At 28.5% G+C, this 20,889-nt stretch overlaps 6 protein-coding genes across 6 annotated transcripts; 1 reads left to right on the plus strand and 5 right to left on the minus strand.

The window, feature by feature from the left end:
- Positions 1 to 1,703: 1,703 nt before the first annotated feature.
- Positions 1,704 to 7,716, minus strand: cbfB (putative C-module-binding factor; the record flags this gene model as incomplete). Its single annotated transcript, XM_020575819.1, has 4 exons — positions 1,704 to 4,083; positions 4,148 to 6,133; positions 6,736 to 6,763; positions 7,698 to 7,716. 4 exons carry the CDS (start codon positions 7,714 to 7,716, stop codon positions 1,704 to 1,706), a joined length of 4,413 nt encoding a protein of 1,470 aa, XP_020434135.1.
- Positions 7,717 to 8,935: 1,219 nt separating this feature from the next.
- On the minus strand, positions 8,936 to 10,267 carry PPL_04924 (J domain-containing protein; the record flags this gene model as incomplete). Its single annotated transcript, XM_020575820.1, has 1 exon — positions 8,936 to 10,267. One exon carries the CDS (start codon positions 10,265 to 10,267, stop codon positions 8,936 to 8,938), a length of 1,332 nt encoding a protein of 443 aa, XP_020434136.1.
- Positions 10,268 to 11,242: 975 nt separating this feature from the next.
- PPL_04925 (uncharacterized protein) lies at positions 11,243 to 13,402 on the plus strand (the record flags this gene model as incomplete). The annotated part of the gene is made up of 4 exons (XM_020575821.1): positions 11,243 to 11,741; positions 11,782 to 12,976; positions 13,121 to 13,166; positions 13,289 to 13,402. 4 exons carry the CDS (start codon positions 11,243 to 11,245, stop codon positions 13,400 to 13,402), a joined length of 1,854 nt encoding a protein of 617 aa, XP_020434137.1.
- Positions 13,403 to 13,558: 156 nt separating this feature from the next.
- Positions 13,559 to 16,330, minus strand: vps52A (Vps52 / Sac2 family protein; the record flags this gene model as incomplete). Its single annotated transcript, XM_020575822.1, has 9 exons — positions 13,559 to 13,737; positions 13,917 to 13,965; positions 14,050 to 14,298; positions 14,385 to 14,561; positions 14,631 to 14,969; positions 15,079 to 15,246; positions 15,325 to 15,472; positions 15,593 to 15,836; positions 15,922 to 16,330. The coding sequence occupies 9 exons, from the start codon at positions 16,328 to 16,330 to the stop codon at positions 13,559 to 13,561; spliced, it is 1,962 nt and encodes a 653-aa protein (XP_020434138.1).
- Positions 16,331 to 16,752: 422 nt separating this feature from the next.
- On the minus strand, positions 16,753 to 18,519 carry PPL_04927 (uncharacterized protein; the record flags this gene model as incomplete). Its single annotated transcript, XM_020575823.1, has 1 exon — positions 16,753 to 18,519. The coding sequence occupies one exon, from the start codon at positions 18,517 to 18,519 to the stop codon at positions 16,753 to 16,755; it is 1,767 nt and encodes a 588-aa protein (XP_020434139.1).
- A 430-nt stretch (positions 18,520 to 18,949) lies between these two features.
- On the minus strand, positions 18,950 to 20,649 carry PPL_04928 (uncharacterized protein; the record flags this gene model as incomplete). The annotated part of the gene is made up of 4 exons (XM_020575824.1): positions 18,950 to 19,091; positions 19,323 to 19,451; positions 19,816 to 19,843; positions 20,631 to 20,649. The coding sequence occupies 4 exons, from the start codon at positions 20,647 to 20,649 to the stop codon at positions 18,950 to 18,952; spliced, it is 318 nt and encodes a 105-aa protein (XP_020434140.1).
- Positions 20,650 to 20,889: the final 240 nt, after the last annotated feature.

Genomic DNA, 20,889 nt, shown 5'->3' on the forward strand with positions numbered 1-20,889 from the left:
ATCAACTGAATCAATAAATACAACAACAACAACAAACAACAATGATAATAAACAATCTTATATTTTCGCAACACACAATCTAAATGGAGCAACACTGATCAACACATCAAACAACAATTCAATTGAAGAATTACAGTTTGATTATCAATTTTATGGTACGCACTCCTCGATTTTTTCAATTGATGAATATATCTATATATTCGGTGGATATCAAAATCCAAACAAATGGATTAAAATATCAATTCGATCGAAATCAATTGAACATATTGGTGACATCGAAGGAATCAAAGGTGATAATTATATATCAGTTTGTTATGATGGTCAAGATCATATCTATTTAGTGAATGGTCAAATAAATAATAGAATTGATCGATTCAACATCAAGACAACGAAATTTGAATCATATCATCAAATACCTGTTGGATATGGACATCAAGCATCATCAATGATCTTCAAAGGTTCATTATATGCATTATCCCAAAATAGAAAAAAGTTATTTCAATTCGATTTAACAAATAGAACGATAACAGATCATCAAATTGATTTTAAACCTTATTCTGCTTGCCATGACAACAATGGAAATTTCTTCATTTTAGATACAAACAAACGATTAATCAATTATAATGTTGAAACCAAACAAACAATCATTCTAAAAATATTTCCTATCATTAACAAAGCTCAACCATTTGTTATGTATCATCAAGAATCACCAACATCAAGTTATATCTATTCGTTTGGTAATTCACTTGACTGTAATTTCAAATATTCAATTGAATCCAATCAATGTGAACCATTCGAAAGATATACTATGAATTATAATAGAGAGTTGTGTGCATCTACTTCAATTACATTATAGTAAATAAATTAAAGAAATTTTTTTTATTTTTATTCTCTTAGATAGATAAATCTGTTTAAAATTATTCTTACTGTTGGGAGATGACAAAAGTAAAATGAAAAAATAAATTGAAAAGGTTAAATTGTGAATACTATTTATCTTGAATATATATTAGGATGTTGTTTTTGTTATTACAGGTGTAAGAAATCTTAGAAGAGTTTGGAACTACATTAGAATAAACTTCTATGAACTTGCTAGTTCAAGGGTATTTTAAAAGAACTAAAATATTGTTAATAGATCTCAATATTACTAACATTCGATATTTTAATAAGATATAGGGTAAACTCTATGACCAATAAAGTAGAAAATACTATTTACAACTCCAACTATAAACTGTCCTGTCATGTTTTAAATGATTTTTAACAAATAGTTATAATATTCTAACTATCTATAATTATATTTATTTATCATAGAGTGATCATAACAAAAACTCTTATTGATGTGTATTTAATAATGTGAAGAAATTTATAGAATTTTTTTGGATGCTTTATAAATTTCAAAAAAGAAAATTAATAAATCATTTTTTTAAAAGCAAAAAAAAAAGATAATCTGGATTATCGATAAATCTATTGATATCAAAATTATTAAAAATAATACAAGAATTTAAAAACAATTATAATAATTTTAAACAAATACAAAAAAAATAATAAATTAAAAGACTATAAAAATCCATTTATTTATTAACAATGTTGCTCAACTTAGGCAGAAGAAAATGATTTATATTTATTAGTTGTTCAACATATTAAAAGGACAAAGAAGAATTTTAATATTCAAAAATGAATAGTTTCATAAGATGAATAAACTCAATTTATAGTTGAAGATTGTTCCACCAAGTATTTTCAAAGAAAACATCTGTATTTGGCTCGCTTATAAATTGTGATTTGGGAGAATCAGTTAGTCCACTATTACCAGATTTTAAATCGTCAATGATTGGATTTTGGATAGCTTGATTAAATGAATTATTTGGACTATCATTGCTTTCATTTGATTGTGGATATTGAACTGTTTGATACAAAGTGTCGAATTGATCTTCCATTTGATTCTCTGTTTTTACGATTGGAGTGTTGTTATTGTTGTTGGAAAACGATGTTGCTGTTTGTTGAACAATAGATTGTTGATTGTTAGCATTGTTGTTGTTTTGATTATTACTATTGTTTGGAACAAAGAAATGCTCTAAGCTACCAGTGCTTTGTAATGACATGTTTGATAGAAAATGTGATGCGTTTGTAATTCCAGAGGAACTCTCTGCTAACATATTGTGCTGTGAACCTGTAATCGTTTGTTGTTGAGATGAATCACCAGAGATTGGAACATTCTCATTTGATTGATGAATTGATTGAGAAGAGTCCAATTGATAAGTAGTAGTTTGGATTTGTGTTAAATCAATATTTGAATTCAAGTATACAGAATTAGATGAAAGTTGTGGATCATTCATCGTAACATTAACAAAATGAGTATGTTGTTGCTGTTGTTGTTGTTGCTGTTGTTGTTGTTGTTGGGATGTAAAATGATCATTGTTTGTTTGATAGCAATTCTGTTGCATAGAATCTTGATAGTTAAACATTGGATGATGAAGTGGTGTTTGAAGTGGAGTGCTTGCACCATTAATAAATGTTCTTTTGTACTCGTAGGCTTCCTTGATAGCCAAACCAAAAGCAGGTGTCTGCAGATACTCAAATTCAGCACCGGTTATAAACTGGAATATGTTCTTATTTTGAACCCAATCGAAAAAGTTATCACCAAAGAAGTAGAGATAGACGGCATTATCTGGATGTCTCATACCAACCGGTATTTCCTCAGGGAAACTGATTCTCGCAGGGAAAAAGTGTGAAAGTCCACCCAGTCTCGCCCAAACCATTGATCCTGATAAATAGATATCTTTTGACACAGGTGGTTGTGGTATATGCGAGGTAAATGTTATTGTGGTGTTGTTATTGATGGTTGTAGTTGTTGTTGCTTGTTGTTGTTGTTGTGGTTGTTTAATAGCTAATACATTAGGAGTTGCAGTTGTATTAGTAAGAGTTACAACACTGTTGGGTGTGGTGAATGGTGTTTGTTGTTCAGAAGGCACCTTTTGATCGAACCAATTGCTACCACTTGAACTCAAAACCTTTTGATCGGTGCTCGATGCTGAAGCAGTGATGGTTGGTGGCGATTGTTTCTTGGAGGATCTGGATTTACCTGAACCTTCTTTCTTGATGGGTGGTATGGAGTCATCGGTTCTTCTTTTCTTTGATCCTTTCTTTCCTTTTTTTGATGGTTCATTTGCAACTGGTACTTCTGCCGTTGCTTTGGTAATTGTGGATTCATCACCTGTAGTTGTAGATGTTGTTGATTTATTTGCCATCGTTGTAAATTCGCTGTTTTCAAATGAATAATCAGTACTTGTTAGTGATGAAAAGAGTGGATATGATGATGTAGATGTTCTAAAATTATTAATATTAATATAATGATTTTGATAATTTTGATAGGATGATGTTCTATCGGGTGAAGAAATAGATTGATTTACAAATGTGGGATTAATATTAGTATATTTGAAAGGTGATGTTATAAATGGTGAATAAATGGGTGATGTTTGTGAGATGTATGGTGAGTTCATATTGGGAGTGGAGTTTGAACTCGTAGAATAGTATGTACAATTGTTATTTGCCCTTGGAGTATGATAGGGTGAGTATGACGGTGTAGATGGTGGTGTTTGGTGGTGTACCACAGGAATATACGATAACGACTGTTGCAATGGTAGACCTGTATTCGTATTGAATGTTTGTATACCACTGGTGTTTCCATTAATGTTAATTAGAGTATTATTATTTTTATGAAGTATAACATTTGGATTAGATACAATATTATTATTATTGATACTGATAGTATTATTATTATGGTTGGAAGAAGGAGAGGAATTAGAGGATCTAGGATATTGTGCCCAGAGTTGTGTAGATGATTTCGAATTGAAAATAAATGGATTGTTGTTAACATAACAATCGTAGACTGTTGGTGTTAATGGAGATGGTGACGACACCATTGGTGATGCGCAATAATGTGTTTGATATAATGAGATATTATCTCGTTTTCTCGGACTGTTTGGAATGGAAACTGCCATATTCCTCTTTTTAACACATGCACCACAATTACATATTCCTTGACAAACTAAACATAACCAATTCAATGATTTCTGACAATCAACCAATCTATAATAATCGAATTAGTTAGTTTCAAAAAGATATGAATATGAGTGATTATATAACTACTTACGATAGATTATATCTATTTCTTAAACAATGAAAACAAAATTTCTTGTTACAATTGGCTGGTGTTAGTGCCCGGTTCTCGGATGATACTCCAGAACAGAATGCCATTTTTGATAGCGGTTTGTTCAGTTTACACTGGTGACATGTCGATTTAACATCGTTGTTGGAAAGCACAACTTGGTTGAATGCTATACTTGCAATGGAAACACTGTTTTTCGATATCATAGGTGTAAAACAATCGTCAAATATTGCTTGTGATTCAAAGAGTTTAACTTTGATGAGAATTTCCTTGAGAGTATTCTTTGATTGCTCCAAAAGGTCGTCAATACTATTTGGTGGGAATATCTGTGTTAGATTGATATCATTGGCATGTTGTTGTTCTTTACCCTCGGCAATACAATAGATACAATAGTCAACGCAATCATCACTACCACAGCCAGTACCACCACTACCGCCACTCTTTGCTTGATTATTATGTTGATAGGATCGGTTGAATATGACAGTTGAACAATCTGCACAGTGAAGTAGAGGTGATTGGAAATTAGGAGAGTTTGGATCGGTGCTGCTTTCAGGTAGCTGACGAACACCAACTGGTTTACTGAGTTTCGTTTCCTCGTGGAAGATCTTTTCGTTCCAGTTTAGGTCGAGTAACAACTTGTAGATCATCAATGTCTCACGAACATATCGAACTACCTGTTCCTGCGTGATGTCACTACGATACAACCATTCATTTCCTCGTGAAATACTAGCTTTCAAACTATGATAAGCTATCAGCTTAGTTGGATAGTATTCGGTTTTCTTTATCGTACGGTAGAATGGAATGATGTATTCATAGGCAAGATAGAGTGAATGCGGTGTAACTCGTTGCCAAGATACCTTGATGCTGTTACCACCGATATTCAAACACTGATAGACACTACAGGATGGCAAGATCACTAGATCTCCAACCTTTTGCTCGATAACGTAGAATCTGATACCGGATCGCATCAGATCATTGATAGGGACAATCAATGCATTCTCTTCGCTCTCCAGTGATACACCACCGCTCAGTTTTGAATTCCAAAATTCTGATACTTTGCTATGACTCTCGCTGTCCGTACAGAACCAAAAGGTAGAGGTATTGGCACTGCCGCTCACCATTAGACTATGACTGATACTGGCACAACAATCTCTTTGGCCATGTGACCAAAAGTCATCGCCATCGATAGAGAATCGCATTGATGACGGTACCATATAGTTTGATGGCAGGTAAGATACCAAATCGTACACTGCATTCCGTTCCATTAGAGACGATGGTATCTTACTAACTAGAGGATCTTTCAGGTACTGTGACCACTCCTCTGGACATTCCATTGATTTCTTACTTCTTACAGATGGTGGTGTTGCTGCTGTTGTTGTTGGGGTGATTTGTCTGTTTGATCCAGATGAATAGCAGTTTGGTGTTGATGGTACATGTGGTGAAGATATAGGTGTATTTACACCCGATTGATTTAGTTGGTCTGTCATGGACATTGACAATGATAATGGTGATGGTTGTTGTTGTTGATCACCCATAAGATGATCAATAAATCTTCCTAATGTCCATCCATTATCAGGATAGATTATTTCGTTTAATTTATTGGAATGATCTTTCAACCATTTCAAATTGAATAAATAATTATTGTTATTGATACTAATGTTATTATTGTTACAACTACTATTTCCTTGTATTGATATGAATTCAGATGAAACATAGTTATTATTATTACTACTACTACTTGTTTGATTGGGAGTAGGTGGAGCAGATAGATTATGATTATAATTCGAGTTACTATTACTAATAACTACACCATTTAGATTTTGATTGAATCCACCTATTAACAATGGAAATCCATTTACATAGACATGTTCATGAACAAAATCTTCTTTATATTGAGAGATATCTATCCTTGGAGTATTGTAGAAACCACCATTATTATTTATAATCAATGACTTTATAAAACCATTCATCCTAAAAAATTAAAAAAAAATTATTTTTGTTTTTGGAAAAAAAAAAAAAGATAAAAGAATTTAAATAATAAATAGAAAAAGAAAAATAATAATAGATAGAAATTAATATATATGATTATATTGTTTTATTAAGAAATAAAAATTTAATAGTTTTTTTTGATTAATATCTTAAATATCATTGTAAAATTGAGTAAAAATTGATTTGTTTTTATTCCTTACTTTTGAAAGTCAACCAACCAACCAATCAATTAATGTAAATCAATTGATTATTGGAATCGAATCTTAATATTATTAATTACACAAAATTATTTATAAAAAAAAACAAAAAACAGTAGTACTTTGAATGGAAATAGAAAATTATAACACTTATTTGTTTTAAAAAAATATTTATTGAAATTATTTTAAAAGGTATTTATTTAAAAGTTATTTTTTTGGTCAATGAATTGAACATAGCCTAACAAATAAAAAACTTTTTATTTTTATTATTAAATAAATTTTATGGGTGTTTTTAAAATTTAAATTATCTTCTAAGTGTTATGATCTATTATTTAAATGTAAACAAGTTCAAAGAGTATTATGTAGTTTTTTGTGGTGAAAACAAACACAAGAAAGAAGTTAAAACCATTAGATACTATTTAAAAGGAGTGTGCTATATATCAATAGAGGTATGTAATAAAAAAATTTCAATTATTACCGTTTGTTATATCTTCAAGAATTGGTTATTGTGGAAACAAGAGATGATGATATGTTATATTTATTTCAAAGAAATTTTTAGAAACAATGAATTTGTCAAAGTATTTATTGTGAATGAGAGAATGCTAATCCAAAAAAAATATACAAATGAATATATTTGACCTACTTATCTAATTATTATATATTTTTAAAAGTAAAGGTAAATTAAATTAAAAGTCTGATTTTTTTGTTTTATATAATGATATCTTAAGAATAAGATAGTAATCAAAATATAAAAGTTGATGGTCCTATGAAATGGCTATTTAGAAGGTTGATTTTTAAAATTAATTGTAATTCTATTGACTTTTATAACAATAAAAAAAATTAATCAACTCTTTACATGATCATTAAGTAGTAATGTAATATTTAAAAATGATTGTTACAAAAAAAAAACTTTTTTTAATTTAAAATTAAATATAAATTTCAAAATATATCTTTGATTGGTGTTAAATTCAACTAACACAAACTACACTACTACCCAACTCCCTCCAAGTAATAACACAAAAGAAAGAACACCAAAGTACATCTCACTCCCCATATATCGTATACTTTAGTAGGTTTGTTTTTTTCAATTTTTAGAGTATTATTTAAAATTGGGTTTATAGAATGAATTTAAAAAAGCAATAAAAAGGAAGGAACACATTCAAACAATTAAAAAAAAACAACAAAAAAACAAACTTATCTTAACAAAACACACACAAATAACATAAATAATTAATTGTTAACTATTGTTGTTTATTTGATTTTAAGTTGTTGAAATGAATAGTATAGGTGATAATGGGAGTATGAATTTTTTAAAAAAAAACATCTTCATGTGTTAAAAAGGAACTTACCAATAAATTCTGGTGGCATTGATGAGTGTGTGTGTGTTTTAAAAGTAATAATCAACACACTTACTCACCCACACATACACACACTAACACATTAAACACAAATAAAAATTAGATCATTCTTAAAAATAAATAACAATTTATTGAACATTCAATTTGATCTTTTTAGAGTAGTAGTAGTATAGTAGTAGAGTAACAACATAGCCAATTAATTAATTCTGTTGGTTGTTCTGATGTAAATGACAAATAATTATTGGTTGTGATGACATAAATTAATTGAATTTCTTGATCAATTGCTCAAACTGCAATTTGATTGATGGCAAATCACTGAATATCTCAATAGAGCCAAATATATAAAAAAGGATATACTGTATTCTATTGATCTATTGTTGGATTTATTTATTAATCAGAATCTATTACTATATCATCATTGTTTGAGGTTTATCTACACAATCAATCTATTCAAGAAAAGAAAGACACCTAACACTAATCTTACATAGGTAGGCACAATGTATGTATATCGCATTGCATTCGATAGATTTTATATCTTATCTTGATAGATTGTATTAAAATATATAGATTAGTTGGTTGGTTTGTTATTTTTAAATAAAAAACACCATGATGAATTAATCATATCTAACTACATTGTTGTTCAAGTATATGTTGAAGTAGTTATAGTCAATAGCAAAATCCAATCAAAACAATCTGTTAAATCTTTACTAAAAAAGTTCAAATATTGCAACGTTGATGAAATGTAGTCACTACTAAACCTGTATTAACAATTTCTTTTAAATTAATTAACAATTGAAATCTAATGATCTTTTTTTTCGAGAAATGTTTTAGTTACACAAAACTATCTATGAATTCCTTTGAGACTACCTTTATAATAGGATGTAAATTTAGATCAAAAATAAAGGACTATTACCAACAAGCACAATGATCAGATTTTTATTTTATCTTAATTTTATTTATTTATTTGTTTATAAAAAACTGGTAATGATAACAGAAACTTTATAATTCTTTCTTTCTGTCTATAAAGTAATATATTAATGGTAGCAAACAAACTTAATAGTTGTGAAATTAATAAAAAAGATTTCTACTATAACTCTTTTTTTATACATAAGTGCCAATTTAATTAATGTAATGATAGAAAATATTTGTTTTCCTCTTTTTCTTCTTTTCACTAAATCTAACATTAGGTTTATTAATAAGTTTCTATTATATGATTTTAAAGTTGGTAATTATATATTGATTTCATTGTTATCGATGGTTGTGTGTAGGAAATCGAAAAACGATACAGAAACGGTATCGAGAAAAGCACTTCTAAACAATGACTGACTAAAGTATGAAATTCGAGGTGATTCTATATTGTAAAACAATCTGTACACTGAAAACATCGATGCTGGGACAAAGTAAGAGAGGAATTTAGCACCATAAGATGCTCCTTTCCATACGATTTCTTTTGCTGATTTACTTTGATCACTATCTTTTTCCTCTTCTTCTTCATCTTCTTCATCATCGTCATCTTCATTATCGCTATCTCTATCATTATTATCACTATCACTATCACTATCTTCTTCATCTTCATCTATTTCATCGTTTTGTTTGTTTCTCTGACGTAGTTTGTGTTCTACTCCTGCGAGTAGTGCTCTATGATTGCAATAGTCGGCCATCGACGAGAGGAAGTAGCTAGTGAGTGTATAGCCAACACGGAATGCCGACAGACCAATGAGATACTTGAGGTCGCTACTAACAAAACAACGGAGATACAACGCTGTATTATGGAACATTCGTTTCAGTGGCGAGAAATCGTTGGCTGTTCCCAGTGTAAAGTAATCGAACCACGTATTACCCTCATACTTGCTACGGAATGCACGATAAGCATACAGCTCAAATGGAGCAGCTATCAAAGTTGCCAAAACCTCTATTACCAATGCACGTTTCATAGGTGATAACATCATCTCTTCAAACTTTCCTTGTTGTTGTTGTTGTTTCTTATTATTATTATTATTGTTATCTTGTTGTTGTTTCTTTTGTTGTTGTTTTTCTTGTTGTTGTAATAGTTTTCTATCTATTAACTTCTCTATAATGTTGTCGACTAGTAGATGAACTATGGGGAATGCTGCTATGTGTGAGAGGTTTAGGTGGATGTTGGGTGCGTCTCTTTGGATGCTGAGTGCAGCTGCGATGATATGTGCTTTGAACGAGAAGAATCGGTCGACGACTGCGTGTGCTAGCAGCGTGTAGAACTCTGAGAACTTTGACTTGGTCGGCATGTACTTGGCGAGAAGATCGAGCTGTGTCGGATCTTCGATCGAACCTGGCCACATGTCATAGACACGACGACGCTCGGGATCGCTGAGAATCACATAGGCGCTATTGAGTTGAATGAACCACTGATGATCACCACCACGATCCGGATGATACTGTCTCGATTTCTTTAGGTAGACATCTCTGATCTCTGATTGCGATGCATCCGATGAAACACCCAACATACCATATAATGGTTTCATTGTTGATTCTTCTTCATTTTCATTATTATTACTATTACTATTATTATTATTATGATCCATTTATATTTAATTAATTAAAAATAAAATATATATTTATATCTTTTTTTTGTTTTTTTTTTCTGATCAAATATTTTTTTTTGATTAATGTGCCGCTGAATGACATAATAATTAAACACGATTTGTAATCACTGGACAATAGCACTCAAATTTACTGACATATGTCAAATCTAATCGAATACATATTATAATATTTATTATATCATATGATATTTATCATCATTATCTTGACAGTTTTAGAATTTATGAAAAAAAGTGTAATGAGTAATTATTTTATTTTAATATAATTATTAAAACCGATCAGTTCTATTAACAATATTAATATTATTACTATTACTATTGAATGAAATAGATGGGTTTGAACATATACCTATTTGAATAGAGTTTGGGATAGAATTCGATCATTGGGTAGCAAACAATAATATTAAAGTGATAACTAGATAAAGTTGAGAGACAAGTGTGTCTGACCGGAGGTACTTCCAGTTGGTAAAGGTGGTTCGATATCTTAAACGTCACTGTGTCAGACACTTGTGGAACCAAACCAAGAGGTATTAATAGCACCTTTATTCCATACAAGCAGGATTCTCCGATGCCAACATGAACTCGAACCAGTATATAAGGGTAATGACGCTTTGAATTCAATCATTGAACAGTCAGTCAAACTTGATAAAATTGGATCAACTGAATAATAAATACAACAACAAACAACAATGATAATAAACAATCTTATATTTTCATTACACAAGACAACTTTTGATATTGGTGATATCGAATAATTCATCCAATGAAATGTAAGATATATATATAAATTATAAAGTAATAATCAATCACAATAACAGTTGATTTTTGTGTGAAGTTCAAAAAAAAAAAAAAATTAAATACAAAAAAAATTATGAACTTTAAAATTAATTTTTTTTTTTTTTGCACAAATATATACTTTTCTATTTTGTAACATTTCTTAGATATTAAAAGTTAATAATGACAATTAAATGTTTAAATCATCAAAGATCACACGAATTCATTTGTTATCAATGTAATTGTTTGATGTGTTCGAAATGTATAATCAATCATCACAAAGATCATCCTGATCATTCAGATAAAATCGAAGATATCGATGACATCAAACATTCATTGAGTACATTAAAATTAGATGATATTATTGACACCACAACAACAAATAATAATAGTAATAGTAACAATTTCATTTCACAAATCAACAATAAACTTAAATCTCTTTGGGAATCATTAAGATCATCGACATCCAGATATCAAAGATTATCAATAACAGAGAATGATATCAAACAACACTTTGAACAATTACATCAATACCTAATCATTGAAGAACATAAACTACAAAGAGATATTATCAATGATAAACATACAATCACAAATCAAATCAATAATAATGTTAATCATTTAAAATATTTATTAAATATTATAATGTTAATTAATAAATTCAGTAGTAGTGATAATAATAGTAAATGATAATAGTAGTGAAAATCAATCAATTATAACAGATACAACAACATTATATTCAACAACAACAATAATGGAATCAATAACAACAAGTTCATCATTACAATCATTCATCAATCATAATAATCAAACATTATTCAATGAACACAATTATAAAAATAATAATTATTTCAATATTGATGAACTTCTCAAACAACATTCCTCAGATTCATCATCATTATTATTAGATATCATTCATAAATACAACAATCAATTCAATGAATCAACAACAAACACAGACAATAATAACTTAAGATTATCATCATATAAATTATCAATCAAACAACCTGATTTCAATCAATTGAATTCAATCATTAAACAATCAATCAAATTTGATAACATTGAATCATCTGAATCAATAAATACAACAACAACAAACAATGATAATAAACAATCTTATATTTTCACAACACACAAATCAAAAGGAGCAACACTGATCAACACATCAAACAACAATTCAATTGAAGAATTAAAGTTTAATTATCAATTTTATAATACATTCAACTCGATTGTTTCAATTGGTGAATATATCTATATATTCGGTGGACATACCAATAAAAACAAATGGATTAAAATATCAATGAAATCGAAATCAATTGAACATATTGGTGACATCGAAGGAATCAAAGGTGATCTTGATATATCAGTTTGTTATGATGGTCAAGATCATATCTATTTAGTGAATGGTTATCATATAAAGAATAGAATTGATCGATTCAACATCAAGACAATGAAGTTTGAATCATATCATCAATTACCTGATGGATATGGTATACAAGCATCGTCAATGATCTTCAAAGGTTCATTATATTCAGTATCATACTATCACAATAAGCTATTTCAATTCGATTTAACAAACAGAACGATAACAGATCATCAAATTAACTTTTTTCCATTATCAGGATGTCATGATAACAATGGAAATTTCTTCATAATAGGTTCAAACAAACGATTCATCAAATACAATGTTGAAACCAAACAAACAATGGATCCCAATGCTCTTCTTCCCACAAATGGACATTTTTCTATAGTGATGTATCATCGAGAATCACCAACATCAAGTTATATCTATTCATTTGGTTCATCCAATGATAGTAATTTCAAATATTCAATCGAATCCAATCAATGTGAACCGTTCTTTAGAGATATTATAGATCACGATAGAGAGTGGTGTGCATGTACTTCATTTACAATTTAGTATATTGGTGTCACCTTCGCACTACTGGTGTTGGTAGCTGTCTTGGAACCACTCTTCTTGCTTGATGTCACCTTCGCACAATTTACTAATTTTTTTTCTGTTTTTCAAGAATAAATCATTTAGTATATTATACTAAACTATAGTTTTGCTACAGAGCACCTTTCAAAAAGAAAGATTTCAAAAATTTTTGCAAATAAAATTCATATCTTCTTCTTTTTGTGTAAATTTATTTTCTTTTTGTACATGAATTGATTTATTAGCTTATTTTTTATTTCTATTATGATATTGAGAAGTTCTTTGAAATTTCATAGGTGATTGTTGAAATTGGTATGAAATTGGTGAGTTTTGGTTGTGTGGATGCTGTCGTTGATGAAGCGGACGTTTGTTTGTTTGCTTTCTTAAAGATCTCTTCAAATCGTTTATAGTATATCAAGAATTGAGCGATCAGCTTCTTTGTAATCTCCGATCCGATGTTGAAATTCGAAAATGCATTCATAATATCAATTTGTATTCTCTGTAGAACCTCTCGCCATCGACTCGAGAAATCATTGACCAAATTACCGAGCACCTCTTTATCGATGTTATAAGTGGATACCGTTACGTTCGTTGCGGCGTTGGTAGTGGTTGGACTGTTGATCAGCTTCGATTCCACCTCCTTCACGAAAGTGATCAACGCTCGGAAGTAAGAGAACAACTGCTCCTCCAAATAGATATTGACCTGCTCGTCTAGCAACTCTTTGAACTGCAGATAGCCATCCTCCTTGAACGATATGTTATTCTCTGACAGCACAGTAATAACGACATCGTAGTTGTTAATCAAGAATATCGATTTGTTCTTGGCATCCGGGAAGTTCTGTGCCATGTGTAGCAACACTCTCTCCATTGACGATCGCAACACAGCCATCCATGCAGTCACCCTAGAGTCTGCAACCGTATTACCAATGATCTCAGAAACACTTGTATAAAACTCTGAGAATCTTCTTGTATACTAATATAATCATTATATATACAAATTAATTAACAGTTAGTAAAATAATAGTAATCTTAAACCAATGTATATATTTATACGTACAATATGAGGTCGAAGATCTATTGTACCATTGTTGTTTGTTAGTGCTAATTTCAAACTATCGATATTTCTCTTGAATAGTTCACTAAACTTATCCCATAGGATGACATCTACCTTGTAAAAGTATGAAGATAAGCAAGGTATGCTTAGTTTTCTCTCTTTTAATAACTCTATCATGATTTGATTCAATTTAATCGATATCAATATTCCTAAACAATCAAAACTATTCGATACATATTGATATATATTCTCCTACAATGTATTTTATGTATGTTATGAATTTTAGTAGTTAGTAGAAGTATTTAATAATGTACATTACTTATTATAATTATACATACATAAAACATATTAAAAATATTATCAAATATTGGTTTAATAATACCTGATGTCTCTTGATTAGATACTAAAGGTCTTGCAAACCATTGTTGTGTAAATATATACTCTGAGCAAACTGTATCTAATAATAATATATTCATCGATCTAAATATTTGTTCTAATGGATATTTCTTATTGTTCTTTAAGAGAAAAAGATATTAATAATTATGATATGGTTATTGTTATTATTGTTATTGTTAATTAAATACTTTAACAGCGGCATGTGGAATGATTAGAGGTGCATCGGTTGCTCTTATTATCATATGAGATCTTCTTAGTAGGTTTTGATTGATCTTCTCTGGTATCTCATTGATGACTTCACTACGAATACTGGTCCATATGTCATTGGGTAGATTCGGTATGTTGAGGTTGAATGCCGATGCTTTGTTGGTATCGACCTGTTTCGTTGAATTACCGAAATAACCTTTAATAACATTATCGTACCATCCTACAACATCTGACTTTGAACCAATGGGAAAGTATACCTTTGCTAACGATGTAGAATAACTCTTAAAATATGATATAAATATTCTTGATACTGTTTCTGTCTATTATATATATTATATTGTATAAGTTATGAATATATTAATATTGTTAATATATATATGTTGTTGTTGTTGTTGTTATTGCTGTTTTGACATTTTAATAATAACTTACATATAATTGTTTAATCTCTATTGCAAATAAAGGAGAATACTTATAGATGAATTGATTCAATATCGAGTATTTAAATAGTTTGGAATGTTGTAATATCTGCACATTTGTTCTTGGTTTTCTCAAACTAATAATTAACTTTAACATGAAATCTCTAACTTGTCTGCTTGCCTATTAAATAGTGTAAATGTTTAATCAACAAGTTAATAAGTTAATAAGTTAACAGTTTAATTCAAAGTAAATACATACTTTCTTCTTTAATAAATCGATTTCATATGCCATATCTTGTGCAAACATAGCTTCACTCGACATAAAGTCATCTAATGATTCAATTCTATGCTCTAATGCTTCTATATAATTGATATAATCTTCATTTATATCATCTTTATTAATACCACTAATGATAATAATAATAATAATCGATAGATAGATAGATAGATATAATAACAAGTTAGTTTGTTAGTTTAATCAGATAGATAGTATTCATTAAAATTCCTATATTTATATTTATATTTACCTAATAAGATCAGGTGGTATCAATATCTTTTTAACAACTTTTGATATTGAATCTTTGACTAACATTCTATTTACTAGTGCTTGTGAGAGTTGTTGTGTAGTGATATGAGTGTCTGGCATATCTTTAATTAGATTCTGTAGTTCGTCATCGAATGATTTAAAGACATCTCCAATCTCTGATAAAATCAAATCATTCGATTCAATAACCTTATGTAAATGTACAAGTTCTTCTGCTTGACTAAGATCTATAATAATATAATATTAGTTAGTATATAGTTAGAATAGTTAGTATATAGTTAAAGAGAATAGAAGAATAGATAAACTAAGTACATGTATTAATAACACCAGATGGCAATGATTGTAAATCTTGATCGATTGCATTCGACATCTTCAGTGCGTGGTGTGGATGTTGTTCAATGTCAAACATCAAGTCGTTCAGCGAGGTGTATGGTTTGCCATCTTTGTTGATGAGCAACGAGAGTGTCGATACATCTATATCCAATACCGATGAATCGTCATCTTGATATTTAGTTGTATAGTCATCTGCAAGTATATGATCAGGTACTAAATCATCGTCATCATCTTCCTCTTCTTCAATATCATCTTCAACATTATCATCATTCTGATTACTAACTAAACCAAAATCAATATTATTATTACTACTATTACTATTGATGTTTAATTTATAATCTAATTCATTTAATACATTATTACTACTACTGCTATCATTATCATTCATTTTTTTAATTCAATTAATTAATTTTCATTTGTTTTTAATTTAATTTTCAAGTTTCTTGGTTTTTTTTTTTAATTTTTTTTAATTTATTTATTTCCATTACTATCACAAACCAATAATAGTTTTATTTAAATATTAAGTAAGGCTATTAATTTATATTGGAATTTGGTGAAGAATAAAGATTAAAACTATATAGTTTAAAAATACCACTTCTATATATTACTATAATAAAATGTTAATGTACTTTATTTAACAAGACATGTATCTTTTAATCGTAAACACAATGTGAGTTTTGAAGATAGTGGGTTGAAATAAAAGTTATTTTTAAAAAGATATATTAAAATACATAATGAATTCTATTTTTATTATAAATCTTGAACACGCAATACTTTTTATTAATTTAAAAATAGATAAACAGAATAATTTTATTGATTTTTCGATAATGTAATTGATGTGGAAGCACACAATGCTCTATTATGATTTTTAATATCTCTCAAGATTGGTTCACATTGATCGGTTTCAATTGAATATTTGAAATTACAATCATTAGATGAACCAAATGAATAGATATAACTTGATGTTGGTGATTCTCGATGATACATCAAAAATGAAGTCTGTGCATTTTTGTGAGGAATAGGAATGAGATTGATTGTTTGTTTGGTTTCAACATTGTATTTAATGAATCTTTTGTTTGTCACATCTGATATGAAGAAATTTCCATTGTTATCATGACATGCTGACCATGGTATAATGTCAATTCGGTGATCTGTTATCGTTCTGTTTGTTAAATCGAATTGAAATATCTTGTTTTTATCGTATGATATTGAATATAATGAACCTTTGAAGATCATTGATGATACTTGATGATTATATCCAACAGGTATTTGATGATATGATTCAAATTTCATTGTCCTGATGTTGAACCGATCAATTCTATTCGATATCTTTGAGCCATTCACTAAATAGATATGATCTTGACCATCATAACAAACTGATATTAAACTATCACCTTTGATTCCTTCGATATCACCAATATGTTCAATTGATTTCGATTTCATTGATATTATAATCCATTTGTTTTGATTGTAATATCCACCGAATATATAGATATATTCACCAATTGAAACAATAGAGGAGAAAGTATCTGAAAATTGATATTCAAACTCCAATTCTTCAATTGAATTGTTGTTTGATGTGTTGATCAGTGTTGCTCCTTTTGATTTGTTTGTTATAAAAATATAAGATTGTATTTTATCATTGTTGTTTGTTGTTGTTGTATTTATTGATTCAGTTGATTCAATGTTATCAAGTTTGATTGATTGTTCAATGATTGAATTCAATTGATTGAAATCAGGTTGTTTGATTGATAATTTATATGATGATAATGTTAAGTTATTATTGTCTGTGTTTGTTGTTGATTCATTGAATTGATTGTTGTATTTATGAATGATATCTAATAATAATGATGATGAATCGTTGGAATGTTGTTTGAGAAGTTCATCAATATTGAAATAATTATTATATTCATTGAATAATGTTTGATTATTATGATTGATGAATGATTGTAATGATGAACTTGTTGTTATTGATTCCATTATTGTTGTTGTTGAATATAATGTTGTTGTATCTGTTATAATTGATGTATCCTCATTACTAATATTAATATCTTTATTATTTAATCTATTAAATAACATTATAATATTTATTAAATATTTTAAATGATTAACATTATTATCGATTTGATTTGTGATTGTATGTTTATCATTGATAATATCTCTTTGTAGTTTATGTTCTTCAATGATTAGATATTGATGTAATTGTTCAAAGTGTTGTTTGATTTCATTCTCTGTTGTTGATAATCTTTGATATCTGGATGTCGATGATCTTAATGATTCCCATATAGATTTAAGTTTATTGTTGATTTGTGAAATGAAAGAGTTTCTATTATTATTATCATCTATATTATCTTTAGTATCATTATTAATTTGATTATTGGTTGTTGTTGTTGTGGTATCAATAATATCATCTAACTTTAATGTACTCAATGAATGTTTGATGTCATCGATATCTTCGATTTTATCTGAATGATCAGGATGATCTTTGTGATGATTGAAGATACATTTTGAACACATCAAACTATTACATTGATAACAAATGAATTCAAATGATCTTTGATGATTTAAACATTTCATTATATAACTATGAATTTAATATATTTATAGTTAATCTTATAAAATTATGAATAAATGATTTATGATATTAAATAGGGATGAAGAATAAAATTTGTTTGAATAAATTTTCTAATTTTTTATCACATTAAAAAAAATAAAATTAAACTTTTAAGTTTAAAACCTAAAAACAGTGGTATGTAGTTGTAGAAGAATCTTTGTGCAGTGCGGTGAAGTGTATGGAAAGTGGATAGTGTTTTTTTACACTTTGCAGTGTAGTACCAATTATTTTTACTCAATTAGACAGCTTAAACAATACAATATCTTCTCGAATAAGCATAGCAATCTAACAACCACATTTTCAAAATGAATCTCTCTCACAGTATGGCTAGTCTACCATCACTCTTTCTTTGATTGGGTAAGCAATGATCAAAATTCCTATTCTCTAACAATGTTAGATACTAAGGTTATAGCTTACAATTGTGGAACTATATTTGGGTTCAATGCTAAAAGAACATAGACCCTTTTGCTGGTTGCTACTCTCATCATTCGATCGATCTGCTCTATAAAATGTATAGTTGACTGTAATCTGTATACTAATAATAATAATAATAACAATAATAAAAATAATCAATAATCATATTCAGTAAAAACTTAGTAATTATAATTTATTTAAATGAGTGTTCCAAGTTGAGATGCAATCATTCTAGCTTTCGATACTATAGCCAATGTAGGATGTTTGGTAACAACCATTTAACAACTTGTTAAAGTGAATCCTTTGGTTTTTTAATTTTTTACATGAAGTAACAACCGTATTAACCCTTTACTTTCCCATGGATGCTGAGCACCGTCTAGCTAGACAACTGTCTGTTGAAGTGTAGATACAATGACTACACCTCCATCCAACAGAATATGGGTCTGGGTCGGTTGTCACCACCCAATGATGCTTTCCACTACTAATATGAACCTGTATTCACGCTTCGAATATGATGCTACTGATGCTCACAACAAACTCCGTTAAGTATTACCGATTGCTTCAAGTGTTGCTGGTTATGTGCTCAACCAATCATACAACTTAATGTCTATGCTATGAGGTCTTCCGTGACAGTGCACTGGTCAATGCCGTGTGACTGATTAGATATCTGCCTACCAAACAATATAATACAATCTCTCGAACATATCTGATTTTGTTGGTACTCGAATGTTTGACGTTCATGGCTGACATATCTATTAAAGGTCTACCGTATAGTTCACCTCTTGTCAATAATCATCAAGCACATACAAGGTGTAGAGATGTTATCTTTAAACTATGTGAATTACCCACCTGCAATAAACCACTTTTGTAATGCTAATAATATAATAAATAAATAAAATCATATTTAGTACACTACACTACAATTGATAAAAAATGAATTCGTGTGATTTTAGGTGAAATATTTAAATATTTCATTATTTATCTTGAATTTAATTTTATTTATAACCAATCTTATTAATGAATAAAATGATTAATTATATTGAATAGAGAAGAAGAATAAAATTAGTTTGAATAGATAAGATTCCGACAACTCTTAACGCTTGGATGCTGCACAATCTGTCTGGACTATTAAAATAAATGTTTGTTTTTTTTATCACTAGTTAATAATAAATAAACTTAATAAATCTTTTATTTCTTAAAATATTCTTTGTTTTTTATTTTTATTTTTAAGATCAATGATTAATTCGTTCGAATTGACTTTATCATCACATTTATCTAAAAAAGAGAACATTATTATTAATTGTTTGAAATTAAATACACAAGTTCATTTTTGCAAAAATCATAACAAGAGTATGCTAAAAATGGAAATCGATTGTGTCAAAATCTTTAAAAACCAGGCAAATTTTAAAAATTCAAATAATTTGGGAACCTTTAAAGTTACCACTTTTTTTATTAATTAATTTGATCAATCTAACCCTTTATTTATAAATAACACAGTTTCACCCAAAAAAAAAAAAAAAACGAAACAAATATTTACACAAACACAAATAGATAGAAAAACAAATTTTTTTTTTTAAAAAAAAACAAATAGTAGTGTTTTTTTCTCAAACACACAAAAACAAAACAGAACAGTTCAATTAATTTATTCTTTTAATTTCACATACGCAGTGTTTATACATAGTTTTTTATTCCAATCGAATTAATTTTAAATTGTTTAAATTACTTTTTGACAACTTATAAATATTTATAATTTAATAGTTAGTTATTTCTTATTTATTTTTTATTTTTTATTTTTTATTTTTATTTTTCAATCAGATATATAAATAATATTAAATAAGATAATCGATTTTATATTTATATTTAATTCAATTCTTTCTTCTATTATTTTTAATTAATTTATTTCCAAAATTTAAATTTAT

Source organism: Heterostelium album (assembly GCF_000004825.1).
Source record: "Heterostelium album PN500 unplaced genomic scaffold PPL_scaffold4, whole genome shotgun sequence".
NCBI lineage: Eukaryota > Evosea > Eumycetozoa > Acytosteliales > Acytosteliaceae > Heterostelium > Heterostelium album.